The following is a 19,574-nucleotide window of genomic DNA, read 5'->3' on the forward strand; positions in this document are numbered from 1 at the left end:
GTTAATGAAAAATTGACTAATGATAATTTTGTCAAGTGGAAAAGTAATATGAACATCATATTACTTTGTGAAAACTATAAGTTTGTCTCACAGAGGAATGTCCTCTAAACTTGCCAGCAATGCTCCTCGAAATGTTCAAAATGCATATAATTGTTGGATTTAAGCCAACAACAAAGCTTGGTGCTATCTGTTAGCAAGCTATGATGTGCTGAGAGCTAAACATGAAAAGATGGAGATAGCATATGAGATTATAGAGTCTCTACAAAATATGTTCAACCTTCTAAACAACAGAGCCATGAAACTCTTAAAGCATCAATGAATGCTAAGATGAAAAGTGGTACTTTGGTCCAGAGCATGTGATTAAGATGGTTAATTACATCAATGAGGTCGAAGTCAATGGGATGGTGATCGACAAGGCCATCTAAGTGAGAATGATTTTGGAAACTCTATCCCTAAATTTTCTCCAGTTTAAAAGTAATTGTTTTATGAATAAGTTGAAATATAACATAACTGAGTTGTTGAATGAGCTTCATATTTTTGATCAATTTCGAAAGGGAAACATGCTAAGCAAATATTGCTAAAGCAAATGTTGCTCATGCTCAATCTTCCTTTAAAAAGAAAAATAATAAAATAAAGCAAACTGGAGGAAAAAGATTAAGTCAGCTAGTGGAGGCAAGTCCAAAAAGAATACGAAAAATAACAATATTAAAGACAAAGACAATAAACCAAAAGGGAAATATTTCCATTGCAGTGTAGGTAAGCACTAGAAGAGAAACTATAAAAACTATCTTGAAGAGCTCAAACAAAAGAAAAAAGGTAAATTTGATTTATGTTTCTAAGAATCTTGTTTGGTTGAAAATGATTTGTCATCTGAATAGTTGATTTAGAAGCAATTCACCGTGTATGATTTTCTTTGCAGATGTTTAGTCATTTCAAAAAGTTTACTGTGGGGACATTATAATGAGATTGGATAATGACACAATGGTGTCGACTAAAATAGTGGGAGAAGTTAGACTTCATTTTAATAATAATAAATTTCTTGTTTTGAATAATGTTTATTATATTTCTTATTTTTGTAGGAATTTGATTTCTATTTCTAGATTGTTTGAACAATTATTTCATGTTTCTTTTAATGGTAATTTCGTTATTATTTCTAGAAATGGTTTAAGTATTTGTGATGGAATTTAAAACTCTGGCACTATACGATAAGACCATAGTCTAACTCACAACTTAATACTGAAATGTTCAAAGTCGAACAACCAAAACATAAAAAACAAAAGATTTCTCATAATGATGACACATACTTATGACATTTTAAGCTAGGTCATACACACCTAAAAAGAATTGAAAGACTAGTAAAAGATGGTCATTTAACAGAACTAAAAGTTGGTACTCTTCTAGTTTGTGAATCATGTTTAAAAGGTAAAATAACTAAAAAAACTTTTAAAACAAAAGATCTAAGAGCTAAATAACCGCTTGAGCTAGTACATTTAGATGTTTGCAGTCATATGAATGTACAAGAAAGAGGAGGTTATGAATATTTCATCTCTTTTATTGATGATTACTTAAGGTATGGTTATGTGTACCTAATGTAGAGGAAGTTTGAGACTTTTGGAAAGTTTAAAGAATTCCTTGCTAAAGTTGAAAAACAATTAGATAAATTATTGAAAACTTTTTGATCATATCGAAAAGGTGAATACCTTGATAATGAATTCTAGGATTTTCTAGTTGAGCATACAATCTTATCCCAGCTCATAGCACCTAGAACACCACAACAAAATGGTGTTATGGAATGAAGAAATCAAACACTACTAAACATGGTGATATCTATATTTAGTTACTCATCATTACCTTTTTTTTGGGGATATGCATTACAATCTACAATGTATATTCTCAACATAGTTCCATCTAAATCTATCCCTAAGATACTCTTAAATTATGGAAAGAACATAAACCTAGTTTACGACACATTTAGATTGGGGGTGTCCAGCATATGTACTAAAAGGAAAAATAAAAAAGCTGGAACCACATTCAAAACTATGACTATTCATAGGCTATCCAAAAGAAACAAAAGGAGGTTTGTCTTATAGTCGTCAAGAGAAAATGTTTTTGTATCGATAAATGCCACTTTTCTTTAACACGATTATATGATGAGTTATAATCTCTAAGCAAGTAGTTATAGATTAATTAATTTCTGATGAGATCAAACAACAACAAAAACCTGTTGTCGAACAACAAAATGAAGAGACTGCATTTTTAGATTAGGATTCATTACCACCTTGTCGTAATAGGAGAGTTACTAGAGCACCCATTTGTTACAGAGAAAATAAAGAAGCATTAATTGCCATTTCTGATAATGATCTATTGACATATTAAAATGCGATGGAGGATCATGATAAAAAGAAATAGCAAGAGGCTATTAACCTTGAAATGGAGTCCATGTACTCCAATTCAGTTTCGGATCTTTAATATCTTGAATTCAAGCTTCTTATATTGATAAAGTAGTAACTAGATTTGGGCTGCAAAACTCTAAGAGATGTATTTACCTTATTGCCAAATAATTAATCTTTCTAAAGAAAAATGTCCAAAAACGCCACAAGAGGAAGAAGAGATGAGCTAACTTATGCATCTATAGTTGGAAGCTTAATGTGTGCCATGTTATGCACAAAGCCGAAAATCTACTATGTAGTGGGTATTTTTCTATCTTCTCATATGTTGAGAACAAAGGCAGAAAAATAAAATATATAAAGAGTGAAAACTTAATTCTATGATTCTTCTTTGATGCCACTCGTGTGTTTATTGGTAGGAGGTTTGGTAAGGAAGGTCTCCGGTGAAAAGAAGATATTTTGATCTTCTTCTAATAGCTTCAAAGGTATATTTCTTTCACTATTTCTGATATTAATATTATATACATTTATAATAGATCCTGGCCATAAAAGAGTTTTATGTAAATTTTTGAAATTGACTTAACCATTGCTCTGCCATTTTTGATCCATGGATCTAATAATTGTAAGATCATTAAGTGAGAAATAAATATACATACCTCCTCTAGTTATAATTGACCTAGTAATTAAATTAACTCTCAAATATATTGACAAAGTTTCTAGCCTATTCCCACTCAGAAAAATTACTTGTGATTTTGACAGGAACCACAAGCAATTTATAAACTAGGACCCTAAGACCTTATAAAGTAACAATCTTTATAATTTTCCACCATTAAAAAATAATAGATAATAATAAAACTCTATTATCAGATAGAACATAGACAACTAATTGATAATATTATCCTTTTAATTAATTATCCAAATATATATTATAATATGTGGACCATCTAGTAAATGTTTTATACATATTTAACCACTAAAAATGATTTATGAAAGATGTAATTTCTTTACATAAACCAATCGACAACTTAATAGTTAACACAACATAGAATAGCTTGAAGAGTAGATATAATTAAAATATCTCTTTCTACCAACTTAAAGAACAACTTTGCCAACTAGTCATCTTTTATTTAACTAGGGATAGTAATTTGTGTTGGAGGATCATGTTCAGGTCAACTATTTATTAATTGTGGCAAAATTACTCAACCTAAATACGACCCATTTATTAATAGTGTCAGAAACCTTTAATCTGTATACAACCTATTTAGTAAACAAGTAACCTTATACAACATGTGCAACCCATTTATTGAATTGGTCAATTTGCATTAATATTACCCATTTATAAGAAATTGATCTATTTACACAAAATAGACTCAATTAAATAAATTAATTTGTTAAAATTAATTATTTCAAATAAAATAAAAACAATTTAATATTTAGTTATTCTTAAATTAAAATATATAGGTAAAAACCATATGATTTTGCTTACAGATTACACTAACATAACATATGATAATATGATAATCTTATATGATAGTTACATATATATATATATATATATACATAATAAACCTAATACTACTTCTTTAGAAATAATATAAAAAAAACTTCAAAAATTATATTTTTAATTGTTTACAACTCCAATATTCTTAGGCGTATTATTATTATTATTATTTTGGATGTCCATAAATCCATAATATATTTAAACATATTATATTTAAGTAAATTATTATTTTAATGATTTTGTTTCTATATTTTTTCAATTGATAAAAAAGTTAATACTACAACTTTAGATAAGTTTGTAATTTAGTGATAATTTTTTAATTAAAATTTTATTAATGATAGATTTAATATTTTAAAGTTTTAATTTAAATGGATTATAATTGTATCTGGTTGGATTGACAAGTTAGTTAAAACATTTAGTTAAATGAGTCAATTCAAGCCAATTTCAAATTAAGTAAGTCAATCAAAAAATAACATGTTTGTGTCAAATGAATTAATCTGAATTTATTTATATCAAGCCCAAACTCATTAATTTCGTATCATTTACGAGTCGTCTTATCGTATCATGACCCAAATCTCCACTCCTAAATTTAAGTGTCTCCAAAATACCCCTCAAAACTTGTTTCATTAATTTCCCCATTCAGTAGGCATACTTAAGTACATTCCCTTTCCATTTAAAGCAAGACAATGCAACATTATACTTATTTTATCTCAAACTTCCTACATCGTATTGGTACTAAAAACGAAACTTGATTTACTAAAACTTACCTTTTGAGTGGAAGCCGAATAGTAATGATGCAAAAATTAAAAAACATAATCACCATCTTTTTATGTTGTCAATGAGCATGGATGATCAAATCACCATGGTAGAAAGTCATATATACACTCAAAACCCATCCAAGATTTTTAACTTCTTTAATATTCAATTCATTCTCAACATTTACATTAAAACTTCACCATGTAGAGGTAAAGAGAGAAATTAATCTTAAAAACTTTTCAAATCAAAATGCATGCAAAGAGAATCATCTTTAAACTTTAAAATCTTTCAACAACCCATGATGCATGCAAGAAATTCACTTGAGCTCTAAGATCCTCTAATGGCAACTTGCTAGATCCTCAATGAAGCCCATATGCAAGCTTAGAAAGGTGAGGAAGAGGTCTAGAGTTACAGTCTACTGTATAGCTTGGGCCTACAAGTAACCAAAAATTGGAGAAGTCCAATGAGATGGAGGCAGCAGGTTGAGTGATTTCAAAAGATTATAAACAAAGATCTAGTTTAAAACAAGCACACCATTGATCTTAGATCACCTTAAAACCTGAAAAAATTCAAGCTAGGAGAATTGGATGACAATGACAAAGATTTGAAACAAATCCTTTCCCTCTCTCATTTTCTCTCTCTTGGCTTCAAGGGGAAAATAAGAAAACAATGATGATAATGATTATGGTTTTTGGTTTTAAGCCATTATTTGGTAGGAGAAATGAAAAATAGGAAGGATGGAAAAGAGAATAGAGAAGGAAAATTTGAGAGGTGAAAAAATTCATATTTTTCCTCATCTTGTTTGGTATCATATGAAAGATGGAAAATTACTTTTTATCTTTTATTTGGTAAAGAAACGAAAAATGGCAGGAAGAAAAAAAAGGTTTAAAGAGCTATACTAACCTGTATTGGGTAATTACATCATAATTTGCACAAATGTTATATTATTTAAAAGATTATTATTAATATAAAAAAAATTACTTTCTTTTTTTGTCATAAGTTTTTGCTTGTAATATTTATCTAATGTTTCCAAGAATTTTTTTTTTTTGGGTACTTGGTTTTATCATTCAAAAAAGTACTTCCTTTTTGTTTTTTGCCATAATTTCTACTAGTAGTATTCATGTAATTTTTCTAACAAATATTTTTTTATACTCAAGGGTCTTCTTTTTTTTTTTTTTTTTAATCACATTTTTTTCTTTTCTTCTTAAGACCTATATTCTCTCATAGTATAAACATAAAATTTTATCTAAGCTTTTTAAGATCTAACGATACATGACAAATTGGATATTAATGACCATATTTCATCCTCCATTTATTATTCTCATTTTCATTTAATCATTTTTCTGTAGATGAGACCAATTCTTGATCTAGTAGACGAAATCAAACTCTGGTTAAATACACAAGACCAATTCGTGATCTAGTAGATAAGAACAAATCTTGGTCTATTTAACTATCATCACCATTATATTTACTCATCTTGAAGGTAAACAATTATGATTTCGCTACATGTCTTGAGCTTATTTTTACCATAACATACTATATTAATTAAAATAATTATTTAAGAGGTATAGAAGTAGGTTAAATAAAGTTATTTAGTTGGTATGTCATTAAATAATAGGTTTGAGGCATAAAAGTGAGGATAAATTGTTGTAAATAATTTATAAAAAAAAGTATATATACAATTTTCCATAAAAAAACAAAAAAAAAAGAGCCACTAATAATTCTCAAATTTTTTTTTTGAAAATGTTTTCATAGTTATTTTCTTTAAAAAATTAAGTTATTATTATTGTTATTATGATAATTTACAATTTTGTTCTCTCCCATTTTTTTGGCTTTTTTTTTTAAATAAAAAATGCATCAAAGCTTCATGTTTAAATTTTGTTCCATTTTAACATTCTTCACTAATTAAACCATATTCAACTTATATATTTTATTCAAAATGACAACTTTAGGTTGTATTTGACAAAGCCTTTTTTTTTTTGGTCCAAAACCTTTACTTGATAGTCAAAAACTCTTTTGTTAAAAAATGAGAGTGTTTAGAAAGAGTCAACAAGCACTTATTGATCCAAAAAATATTTTTTTAACTGTTTTAGAAGAGTTTAAATTTTGAGTTTTTTTTTTTAAAAAAAAAACTTTTTTTTAGCTTATATGAACAATCTAAGTTTTTTTATTTACAACCAAATACCTATTAGATTTTTAATAAAAGTTTTTTAAAAAAAGATCTATAATACAAAGCTCTACAGATAAAAGTTCTGCTTGCATCAGTTATACCAAACAGATACTTAATCTTTTATCTTATTCAAACTTACAAAATAACCATTTACAAATGTCAATTATGGTTTTCTTTTTAATTTATTGAAATACTTATTCTTTTCATAACAATTTTTTTGGCTAACAGTTCTTCTTATAACATTGATGTCAAGTAAAATTATAAAGTAAATTTATAGTTGTTATTTTGAAAATAAATGTAAAAATAAAATAATAAATGGATTATTGAATGTATAAAATAAGCAAAAAAATTAAGAATGGATTATTTGAATACATAGCTAAGTAAAAAATGAAAATAAACTATCATTTAAAACCAAATATGAACTTACTTATAGTCAAGGTTTAAAAAATCGATATTGATGGAAATATCGAGAGTTTAACATATGAAAATTTTTATGAAAATATCAGAAAATATCGAATATTGATAAAAAATTATAAAAAATAATGGAAATTTGTTTTAAAAAATGGAAAATTTTATTGAAACTTTAGAATTAGTTTATTTAATCCATCAATTATCAAATTAATTATAAAACTTGCTAAAATATTAAATTGATGTTATATTCTTCTTAGTGAATTGATTTATAATAAGTATTAATGACCATAGATGAATTATTATTAACAAAAATATGTCAAAAAAATACATATATGATAAAGTTATTTATTAATTAAAATATATAAAACAATTATTACAATTACATTGTCGCTCATAAATGTCATCTTAATACCATATAGAATTTCTGAGTGGTTGAAAATCATCGGTTTCTTCCTCATTTTGATTTTGAGATGTGATATGTAAGAAGTAGTTATGAACAGATATATCTCCCTGATAATTTTGCATATAATTATTAATATGTCAACCATATGGATCTTTATTTATTGGTTGACTATGTGCATAGTTATTACTCTCTGATGCTTGAGTTTAAGATGATACCCATGAGTTGCTATTTGATGATATTTCATAAATATCCATTAAATAAGGGTTATGAAAATTACTTCCAACCCTTATAGATCCGAAATTCATAGAAATCGAATTTTTTTCTTGTTATGACATCTCTATTATAGATTTCTTTTTACATATATAGTCTTTTCCAACAGGATTGAATCCTTGACCTGCATCTCTACTCTTATGATCTTCATCTTGTGTTGCATGTGTGTAATATTGTTTACCAGTAAATGGACTTAATCTAACTTTCGACTTGGTGATTTCTTTTGGACACTACCTCTTCTAACTTCTTCAAAAATGTTTTTAAAAAAAAAAAAAAACTTGTGAATTGTCAGGAATTTTTTTATTTTTCAAACGACCATTACTATTTCACATTATATATTTCATCATCTATTTATCCACATTTGTAAAACAGATATTTTCGACAATAAGATTTGCCATGTTAAAAAATATAATCTACAATCTTTGTATTTTTACTTTATCGATATTAAATAAATAGAACTTATTAATGTTATTCAATTCATTCTATTTTGCTTATATCACTAAATGTCTAAAAAGCAATTAAAGGATAAAAAATTATCAATGAAATTAATTTGATAAAAAAAATTTACTAAATATCAATAATATTTATGAATTTTTAAAAAAAAAAATTTAAAAATTTTCTGGATATTTTTGAAATTTCATTGAAAATTTCATAAATTTTCATGGAAATTATAGATTTTTTAACCAAATTTAAGAATTTGATGTAAATATTTTACGAAAATTTTAATGGAAATTTTGATGAAATTTATAAATTTCAATGGATATTATGGAAGTTCTATCAATTTCTATTTTAAATTTAAATTTTATTTCGACTCTTTCAAAAAATAAAAATATCAAAAAAAATTTGAAAAAATATTAGATATTTTAAATATTGCTTATAGTTTTATTACTAAAGCACCGAGAAAAAAAAATAATCATAAAAATACAATTGTGGAAAATTTTAAAATAAAAAGTCTAAAGTTAATCTTATCCCAAAAAAAAATAAAAATAAAAAAGGGCTAAAGTGAAATTTACCTTCTTTGTTATTGTTACTGGGATTAACTATAACTATTTCTTTGGGTCTTGTAGTTTGTTTTTAATTTCAATTGAATACCTCAATTTTTATTTTGGTTTCAATTTAAAATCTATTTTTTATTAAAAATTCTCAATTTTAATGTTAATTTCAATATGGATAAAACAATGAAAATTTTGCTAGAAATAAATATCTTACTGTAAGTAAAAAAAGATTAAAATCAAATGAAAAATTTCTTATATTAAATACTAAATATGCAATGTTGAAATTGAAATAAAACTCATATTAAGAATCTCCATTGAAAACAAAAACAAAACAAAAAAAACTGAAAAACCTAAATTGAAACCAGAAGAAAATTGAATGGGACACTGTGTTGAAATTGGTGATGAATTAGAAAGTCCAAAAAGTACAGTTTTACAATATTTACAATATGGAAACACAAAAGTACAATATTTAATTGAAACGCTATATAATAACATTATATTTCACGAACAACCGACGACGGAAAAGATTACACAGAGAGCCAAAGCCCTTAAATAGAGACACAGTCCCACTTTCCTCCATTTGAAACACTTCCAAAACCGCTCCAAACATTCCGTGAGAAAGCTCTGCTAGGGTTTTTGATCGGAAACGAAGAACCAGAAGTAGCGAGATTAACGGAATTCAAAAGCCCTAACCGTTAAAATGGAGGACGACCAGGAATATGACCAGCAATACAACGATGACGACGAAGAGGAGATCACCCAGGAGGACGCATGGGCCGTCATCTCCGCATACTTCGAAGAGAAGGGTTTGGTCCGTCAGCAACTCGATTCCTTCGACGAGTTCATCCAGAACACCATGCAGGAAATTGTTGACGAGTCCGCTGACATCGAGATTCGTCCCGAGTCTCAGCATAACCCTGGTCACCAGTCGGATTTTGCAGAGGTATACGCTTTCTCGAGAAAATCGGGGGCATTGGACATGCTTTCTTTGTGGGGCAAGTGGAGGATCTGAGGGCTTTGTAGCTTAAATTATCGTTAGGTTTATGAGGAATGTCTAGAAGGGAAAGATTTGGAGCTCTCGGTGTTTGAATTTTTTTTTTTTTTTCCCTCCAGCTGAAAGGGATTGGCTTTACTGATTGTGTCTGGTCATGAATAAAAATTTGGGGGATTGAGTCTTTAGAACCACAGTTCCTGAGACCTAAGCAAAATTATATAGTAAGAGTTGTTTTTGACATATATATCAGGTGGTCCATGCCTTAGAATCATGCTGTCCTCCGGCTACGAAGACCAATTTTTTACTGTCATAACCGCATAGATGGAGTCATTTGTTGAGTGGTTTCTGAGCTTCTACCTGTTTTTTTTTTTTTTTTTTTTTTACCAGTCTGGCATCCACGGAATTTTGGAAGAAATAAGCTTATTTAGCCATTTCAGTATCATTATGGTATTTAAGTTTTAGATGTATATAGTTTTTGGATTAAATGTATATAGAATTTGTTTTTCCTACGTATATTGTCATGAAATTTCTTAACTAAAAAAAAAAAAGAAAAAGAAAGAAAAGTTAGATATCATGATTTTGAATTACTACCTCTTTATTCTGGTGCTGGTCTTGTTCCCAAATACTGAGAGTATATTCATTATCTTTTCATTTCCCTCATTTTCCACCAATCAAATGAAGCATATTAGTATTTATTATTTCTGAAGTAGAATGACAAGAAAACTCAACTATGTTGTTGGGTTGATCTGCAGACTATCTATAAGATTAGCTTTGGTCAGATTTACTTGAGTAAGCCCATGATGACTGAGTCTGATGGAGAAACAGCAACCTTATTTCCCAAGGCTGCAAGGTTAAGGAATCTAACATACTCGGCCCCTTTGTACGTGGATGTCACAAAGAGAGTTATAAAGAAAGGACATGATGGTGAAGAAGTCACCGAGACACAGGATTTCACCAAAGTTTTCATAGGAAAGGTGTGTGATTTAAAAATCTTACTGATAAAGGATTAATTGAGTCTGTTGACCATCCTACTGCTTTGTTTTTGGTGATTGCCAGGTTCCTATAATGCTTCGTTCTAGTTATTGCACATTGTATCAAAATTCTGAGAAGGATTTAACAGAGCTTGGGGAGTGCCCATATGATCAAGGTGGGTATTTCATTATTAATGGAAGTGAGAAGGTTCTAATTGCTCAAGAGAAGATGAGCACCAATCATGTATATGTATTTAAGAAGAGGCAGCCTAACAAGTATGCCTATGTGGCCGAAGTTCGGTCCATGGCGGAGTCCCAAAACAGACCACCAAGTACCATGTTTGTGCGGATGCTTTCTCGGACTAGTTCTAAAGGGGTAACGGGATTGTATTTGGCATTTGTGTTTGCTTCCAAGAAGAGTTTAAGTTCTTACTATAAAATTTGTTCATATATGTTAATGCAGGGCTCTTCTGGGCAGTATATCCGTGCTACTCTTCCATATATTCGAGCTGAAATTCCTATTATTATCGTGTTCCGGGCTCTTGGGTTTGTTGCTGATAAAGATATACTGGAGCATATATGTTATGACTTTACAGATACTCAAATGATGGAGTTGCTTCGACCTTCGCTAGAAGAAGCATTTGTTATTCAAAACCAACAGGTGTCTTTGAATTTCATTGTCACCGCTTGTCGCTTTGTTTGCTGTAATTTCCTTTTTTTTTTTCCTCCCTCAATGTTTCTGGAATATGATTGGATTCAAGTCTGGAAGAACACAGAGCTTTGTTGACGTGGTTGGCTGTTTTCGCTTTTTTCTGCAGGTTGCATTAGATTATATTGGAAAAAGAGGAGCAACTGTGGGTGTAACTAAGGAGAAGAGGATTAAGTATGTACACTCATGGAATTATATTTCAGTTTCTAAATATGTTTGTCATGAAGTTCCATGTTGCTCATATAGATTATCCTGTAATCATTCTTGAAGGTATGCAAAAGAGATACTTCAAAAGGAAATGCTTCCTCATGTTGGTGTTGGAGAATTTTGTGAGACAAAAAAAGCTTACTATTTTGGGTGAGTTTTTCTCTTGTAGATAGTCATCCCTATCATGGTGATCTGGCGATGTTAATGATATAAATATATTTTTCATTTACTAGGTATATTATTCACCGGCTTCTACTATGTGCACTTGGTCGGAGGGCAGAAGATGATAGGGATCATTATGGCAACAAAAGGCTGGACCTTGCTGGTCCTCTACTCGGGGGCTTGTTTAGGATGGTATTTTATTTTATTTTATTTTTCTGTTTTTCTTTGCTTTTAGGTTTGTTTGTTTGCTTTTATTTATTTATTTATTTATTTGTTTTTATCTTCTGCAATGGTTAATGGATGCTAAATGAAATGAATTATTATTATTGCTGTATGCTTATTTTTCTTTGGTTGTTCATATGATTTGCAGCTGTTCAGAAAATTAACTAGGGATGTGAGAGGTTACGTGCAGAAGGTTCCTTATACAAACCTTGATTTAATTCTGTTAGTTTGCTATACTCATTTTATTTGGGTTTGAACCTACATTTTTCATGCATGATCCAGTGTGTTGACAATGGAAAGGATGTTAACCTGCAATTTGCCATCAAAGCAAAAACCATTACCAGTGGTCTTAAATATTCACTTGCTACTGGAAACTGGGGGCAAGCAAATGCAGCTGGCACAAGAGCTGGAGTGTCACAGGTTTGAGCTAGTTTGGATCTTGGCTTTGTTGGTTTGGTGATATGGGTGTTTTCATGTTGGTCTCATTTTCTACTTTACAGTTACAGAATATCCTTTGTTCCAAGTGTATGCTTTCCTGTTAGAAATGATGATACAATTTGTTATTGTTTTTTGTGGTATAGGTGTTAAATCGTTTGACATATGCCTCCACCTTGTCACACTTGCGAAGGCTAAATTCTCCCATAGGGCGTGAAGGTATAATTACTTATTTCAATGCAGGGTTTGTTTGGTCATACTGGGTTTGTGATGATAACTATGTTCTCTGTTATGTCTTATTTGTTGATATAATCGTGTCACTATTTTACTGCTTGTTGTCATTTTATTTGCTCTTCTTTGACAATTGAGTTTTCTCTCTAAGGGAAACTTGCGAAACCACGACAGTTGCACAATTCACAATGGGGAATGATGTGTCCAGCTGAAACACCTGAAGGACAAGTGAGTTTTATTATTTAAACTTACACATACCTTGATTGAGATCCTCTCTTTATGTACTTATGAACTTAATTTCCTTGTTACGTCAGGCATGTGGACTGGTTAAGAATCTTGCCTTGATGGTGTATATAACAGTAGGATCAGCTGCATATCCAATCCTGGAATTTTTAGAAGAATGGGGTACAGAAAATTTTGAGGTGTGTACTTTTAGTTCTGTTCGGAGATTCTCTTATTTCTTTTGATAGAAAAGATTACTTTATTGATGAAAAGAAATTACAAAAGAAAAACGAGGATGAGGAATCATCAAATACAATAGGAAAAGAAAGTGGTTTTCCTTTGATTAGGGGTAATATCTTAGTTTTGTTCAGAGAAATGATGTGGTATTTCTATTTTTTTCTTCTGGTTTGACTGTTTTACATTGATTGTATTGTAGGAAATTTCACCAGCAGTTATTCCCCAAGCTACAAAAATCTTTGTTAATGGTTGCTGGGTTGGTATACATCGTGATCCTGATATGTTGGTGAAAACATTACGGCGTTTGAGGCGACGGGTCAGTGTTATTTGTTTTAATATTTTTAGTTGGACATTTTGCCACATGAGAATTAGTAGAAATGATGTTGAACAAAACATTAATTTGGGTAGTACTATTAGTAAGTCATCTTGAAGTATGCACTTTCTTGTCCCCTTCTTTCGTCAAGCGTATTATACATATCATTCAAGCATTACTAATGGTATTCTTATTTTAACTTGCATGTTCTGGTGCTTTATTCTTTTGATAGTGATCTATCACGTGGTTACACTTCACAACACTTTAATGTTACCAATTTTTTAAATTGTGGATGCATGGTTAGGGGTATGGCAAGAAATTTAACCAATGTAATGCGTATCCAGCCATATGCCACAGCTATAGCTAACTAGTAGAGTTATTCTACGTTACTTGGTAGTCAATGCAAATCTTTTCTCCAGTAGATATTCCCAATCCCTGTCTCACCAATAAAAATTGAATGGTTAAGACTATTTATTATGATTATTATTATCAATTAATTAAAACAGCTGTCTATTTTTGCTACTGGTTCTCCCTAAACTTGGTCCTTTTTATAAACCAGTTGAACTGTTGAGACCCATTGCATCAGCCTACTCTAAAATCCAAAGTTGACTTGACGTTGTGAATTCTACCATCTATGTTATAAAAGCACACTTTTTCCCAATTAACCAGATTGTGCCATTGGTAATGACTTATATTGGTAGTTATGTAGTTCTGATTGTTAATTCAGATTTCATCAATGTGTTTGATTCTTGCTTCCTAATCAGAGGTTTTTAATTTTGTGGGAAACTCTTTGCATAAAATAATATTCTTTTATTGCTTAGATGCTGATGTGTCTATACTTGCACAGGTTGATGTTAATACTGAAGTTGGGGTTGTCAGAGATATTCGCTTAAAAGAATTACGGATATATACTGACTATGGCCGATGCAGTCGTCCATTATTTATTGTGGAGAAACAAAGGCTTCTCATAAAGAAGAAGGATATTCATGCACTGCAACAGAGGGTTAGCCAACTGAAATTTTTTATACGTTGACATGTAGTCTATATTGGGTTTCATAATTATATACTGCAACACTTCCTTATAAATTTCAGGAGAGCCCTGAAGATGGTGGGTGGCATGATCTTGTATCAAAGGGATTCATAGAATATATTGACACGGAAGAAGAGGAGACAACTATGATTTCAATGACCATCAATGTGAGTTGAACATCTGGTTGGTCGAAGTTCATTAGGATGTTGAGTTAGTTAATTACCTCGTTAGAGAACTTTAATTTCTATGTACTTAAACCAGGATCTTGTCCAAGCAAGGATTAATCCAGAGGAAGCATATTCTGACACTTACACTCATTGTGAAATCCACCCTTCATTAATTTTGGGTGTCTGTGCTTCAATTATACCATTTCCTGATCATAATCAAGTAAGTTTTCAAACCAACAATTCTTATATGTGCAAATTAATATTAAATTATTGGTCCATCTAAAAATTTGCTGATTCTGTGATTAGTCTCCAAGAAATACCTATCAATCGGCTATGGGAAAGCAAGCCATGGGAATTTATGTCACCAACTATCAGTTTCGAATGGTATGCTTTGTCTTGTATCTTTGTGAATATGCTTTTTTGTATTGGTTTTATGTTGAATATAATAATAAAAATAATTGTAATTGATTATATATCTTTACTTCATTCAGGATACATTGGCCTACGTCTTGTACTACCCTCAGAAACCACTTGTTACCACTCGAGCCATGGAACATCTTCATTTCAGGCAACTTCCGGCAGGCATTGTAAATACTCTCTACTTAGTTTTACTTATTCTTTAACCTCATTATGAAATTTGGGTAATGTTTTCTTTTTTTACTGTGCTTTAGAATGCTATTGTTGCAATTGCCTGCTATTCTGGCTATAACCAAGAAGATTCTGTCATCATGAACCAATCATCTATAGACCGTGGATTTTTCCGGTCTCTTTTCTTCCGCTCTTACAGGTATCATATTTTATTTTTATCAATATTTAGCCCTTGAGTTTTCTGTTTTGTTTGTCCAATTTTTTGTGGTGATTCACTGTTTATTAATTCTCTGTCACACAGGGATGAGGAGAAAAAGATGGGGACCTTAGTCAAAGAGGATTTCGGTCGTCCGGATAGAGCAAATACGATGGTGAGTGCTGCATTTCGAATAAAGTATCTTCTTTGCTGATTTTATTTATGTCTGAGAATTTATCCTGAGTTAACTTGACAGGGTATGCGACATGGTTCTTATGATAAATTGGATGATGATGGTCTTGCCCCCCCTGTAAGTATTAGTGAACTGGTGTTATCATGTTTTAGTCTTGCTATCTTGTTGTCTTGCTAGTCTTGAAAGAATCATTGGTCTGACTAGATTCTCATATTTCAGGGTACTAGGGTTTCAGGCGAAGATGTTATCATTGGAAAGACCACTCCTATCGCTCAGGATGAAGCCCAGGGACAAGCTGCTTCACGTTACACACGGCGTGACCATAGCATAAGCTTACGACACAGTGAAACAGGGATTGTGGATCAAGTAAGCAACTGTTGTTTGGAGTGGGGATGATGATATATATGTTTAATTATTTGATTGTTTATATTGTTTATATTTGATGCTTTATTTCATAAAATTGGGAAGTTCATGGTCCTTGTAATTTTATTATTGTTGATATTGTAATTTCTTATACTGCTTAAACCTTAATGAATGGTGGTGGTACATTGATGTTGTTTTCCTGAGTATCTTAAATTCTTTTGCAGGTTCTACTGACAACAAATGCTGATGGGTTGAGGTTTGTGAAAGTAAGGGTGAGATCTGTTCGAATACCTCAGATTGGTGATAAGTTTAGTAGTCGGCATGGTCAGAAAGGGACAGTGGGAATGACTTATACACAAGAAGATATGCCATGGACTGTGGAAGGAATCACCCCTGATATTATCGTGAATCCGCATGCTATTCCTTCTCGAATGACAATTGGTCAGCTTATTGAATGTATCATGGGGAAGGTTGCCGCACATATGGGAAAGGAAGGAGATGCTACTCCATTTACGGATGTAACTGTGAGTTTCATTTTCTCTCTGGAATTTTTTCTGGCTATTGATTTTTAATCTTTCTCTGAGCCTCATAAATAGAATTGTTCTCAAACTGCATTTAGCTAGATTCATACAGCTAGCCATTATAAATTTTTGAGGGGTAACCGTTTTACATACACAAGTAATCAAACTTCCTTGTCCTGGTGAGGATGACAGAAGTAAACCTTAATGGTTAGTCTAAAGGGTAAAGTAGTTGATAATATAGTTACAGAATTGAAAGGACATAATAATTCATAAAGAAATGTTACTGTCCCTTGAAAATTCCCTTGTTTCCTTTGTAGCTTTTCTATTTTTGGCCTCGTGGATTTACACTTGGTTTCCTTTTGAAATTAGTATCTATCTGGTACCTTACCTCACTTTCACTTAAACATCAGCTTTGAATTGCAACTTGGGAGCAGTATTGCATCTCCCCTATTATGGGGTACTGGAGCAACCAGGAAATTGAAGAAATCTTTTTGATTTAATCTTCAATTTCTAACTTTTGGCAGATGTTACCAATACTTGTCTTGTCAATGGCGTATGAATGATTAAGGAATTTGAGATTGGTGTATCTTATTTATGTTAAGATAGTGATTTGAGAAATCTATCTAGGATTGAAATTCTCTATTCTTATTATTTTTTTGATAGGTTGACAACATAAGCAAAGCTCTTCACAGATGTGGGTATCAAATGCGAGGGTTTGAGACCATGTATAATGGTCATACCGGCCGGCGGCTTACGGCTATGATATTCCTTGGGCCGACTTACTATCAAAGATTGAAGCACATGGTAGATGATAAAATCCATTCCCGTGGGCGGGGTCCTGTGCAGATACTGACTAGGCAACCTGCTGAGGGACGATCTCGAGATGGAGGTCTGCGGTTTGGAGAAATGGAACGTGACTGCATGATTGCCCATGGTGCTGCTCACTTTCTGAAAGAGAGATTGTTTGACCAGAGTGATGCATACAGGGTTCATGTTTGTGAGCGTTGTGGGTTGATAGCTATTGCAAATCTGAAGAAGAATTCTTTCGAGTGCAGAGGTTGTAAGAACAAAACTGACATTGTTCAGGTGATGATTATTGTATTTATTTATTAATTTTTTTTTTTTTGGGGCATTTCAGATCTCTCTCGTGAAAGGGTGGTCCGACCTGTACTCATTAAGTGAGACTAATGTATACCCATTTATTTATTGTCTTTGCAGGTTCACATCCCTTATGCCTGTAAGCTACTCTTCCAAGAACTTATGGCCATGGCCATAGCACCAAGGATGCTCACAAAGGAAGTCAAACCGTTGAAAAATCAGAAGAAGAAAGGTGCCTGAAGTATCTCTGCCTTCCTCTTTGGTCCTTTTTTCATGCACTTAAGTGGAGCAGTTGTTAATACAAGGACAAGTCATAAGGAGCATAAATGGATGGTATCGGCTCCTATTGTGACAATTGAAATGCTGCCAGATGTAAAAATTAGAGAAAAATATGCCTTAATCCCTCATCAATCAGGAGTAAATGGTGATCGGGATTGGAGAACCTTGTGGTTGCTACTTAGCTGCCTGTCTTGTAGAGTCATACTGGTCAAGAAGTATCCAATTTTGGTAACTTGAAACTGAATTGGGCGAATTGATTGCCTCTTCCTCGCTAATTTATACCTGTTTTTCTTAAGCGTCGATTTTCTTGTTCTGCTTATAATTGTGGACTTGGTTGTGCAAATTCTCCAATGATAAGTTATTTGGATCACTTATTTTGTTTCTCCTCTTGATTGAAACTATGAAAATGTATTTACTGTAATTATCTGATTAGTTCAAAACCTACTTTTCGGGTAATTGATAAGTTACTGAACTTGAATTTGAGGTCGCGGGATCTGAATCAGATTAGGAGGTAGCAGTACTGCTATCTAAAATGAGAATAATTGTTTTGCTGCTTGTGTATTCTTCATGTAACAAATATCCGAAATCCAAGCGCATGTTTTTAAGTGGGATCTGGATCTTCTTCTAATTCAAGATTTATCTGAACTTTCAGAGACCTATCAATTATCAATTTTATGATAGGGATTAATTCATCATTATTTTTACTTTCAAATATGGTTATTTTTTCCAACTAATCAATGAATCAAACTATCTCCTTAATTCATTTTTCAAGTATATTAATTCATTTTTCAATTTCTTATAATTTGTTTTGCCGTTGGATTTGTTCAACTAGATATTAAATTTTTTATAATATCTCTATTTCCTATAAAAATAAGGCATATTGTATTGTTTAAGCTACATTTTATTTTTGGGAATTTTTAAGCTACAGTTTTATAGTTGGCGAAAAAGTTGCAGTTTCTAGTTTAGGATTGTCTTCCAAAAAAAAAAAAAAAAAAAAAAAAAAAGTCTGCTTGGTGGATGTTGATGCAATTGGTACTGGTGTGTCGTTATTCAAACATCTTTTATGTTATTTGCTTTGTACAATGTACCATTTTACATAGTGTTTTTAGATAAACAAAAAATGAGACTTTTTTAAGAAGCAAATATTAATTCATAAGTACTGTATCTTTTATAGACCAATTGATAAGTTATCATATATATAATCACTCAATATTTAATATATATATTAATCACTCAATATTTAATATATATATATATATATATATGCGAGGCTAAATGCTCCCAAAAGGGATGGGGAAAAAAATGTTAAATTCTCTGAAAATTATTTTTTTCCAGATTTTTTATCTACTTCAACAACATTTTCAGAAACATTTTTGTTATTCTTTTGGAAAAAAAATGAAGTTTAATCATATACTCGGTCCTATACAGGTTTTTAAATATTTTTCTTACTTTCTAGAAAAAAAAATTATTTTTTTCAAACTTTTTTAGTCTATCGTACAAATTTTTAAAAATTTTTAATTATCATTCTTCAAAGTAATAGATA

At 31.0% G+C, this 19,574-nt stretch overlaps 1 protein-coding gene across 1 annotated transcript; it reads left to right on the forward strand.

The window, feature by feature from the left end:
* Positions 1–9,390: 9,390 nt before the first annotated feature.
* Positions 9,391–18,414, forward strand: LOC107424625 (DNA-directed RNA polymerase II subunit RPB2). The gene is made up of 25 exons (XM_016034474.4): positions 9,391–9,836; positions 10,640–10,861; positions 10,944–11,234; positions 11,322–11,519; positions 11,677–11,741; positions 11,838–11,924; positions 12,008–12,128; positions 12,307–12,351; positions 12,441–12,578; positions 12,740–12,812; positions 12,976–13,052; positions 13,139–13,246; positions 13,483–13,599; positions 14,444–14,599; positions 14,689–14,793; positions 14,888–15,013; positions 15,100–15,177; positions 15,285–15,380; positions 15,465–15,580; positions 15,683–15,752; positions 15,834–15,887; positions 15,990–16,136; positions 16,358–16,657; positions 17,318–17,740; positions 17,873–18,414. Exons 1-25 carry the CDS (start codon positions 9,594–9,596, stop codon positions 17,990–17,992), a joined length of 3,576 nt encoding a protein of 1,191 aa, XP_015889960.1. The 5' UTR covers positions 9,391–9,593; the 3' UTR covers positions 17,993–18,414.
* The last annotated feature ends 1,160 nt before the right edge of the window (positions 18,415–19,574 follow it).

The sequence above is a fragment of the Ziziphus jujuba genome, chromosome 1 (assembly GCF_031755915.1).
Source record: "Ziziphus jujuba cultivar Dongzao chromosome 1, ASM3175591v1".
NCBI lineage: Eukaryota > Viridiplantae > Streptophyta > Magnoliopsida > Rosales > Rhamnaceae > Ziziphus > Ziziphus jujuba.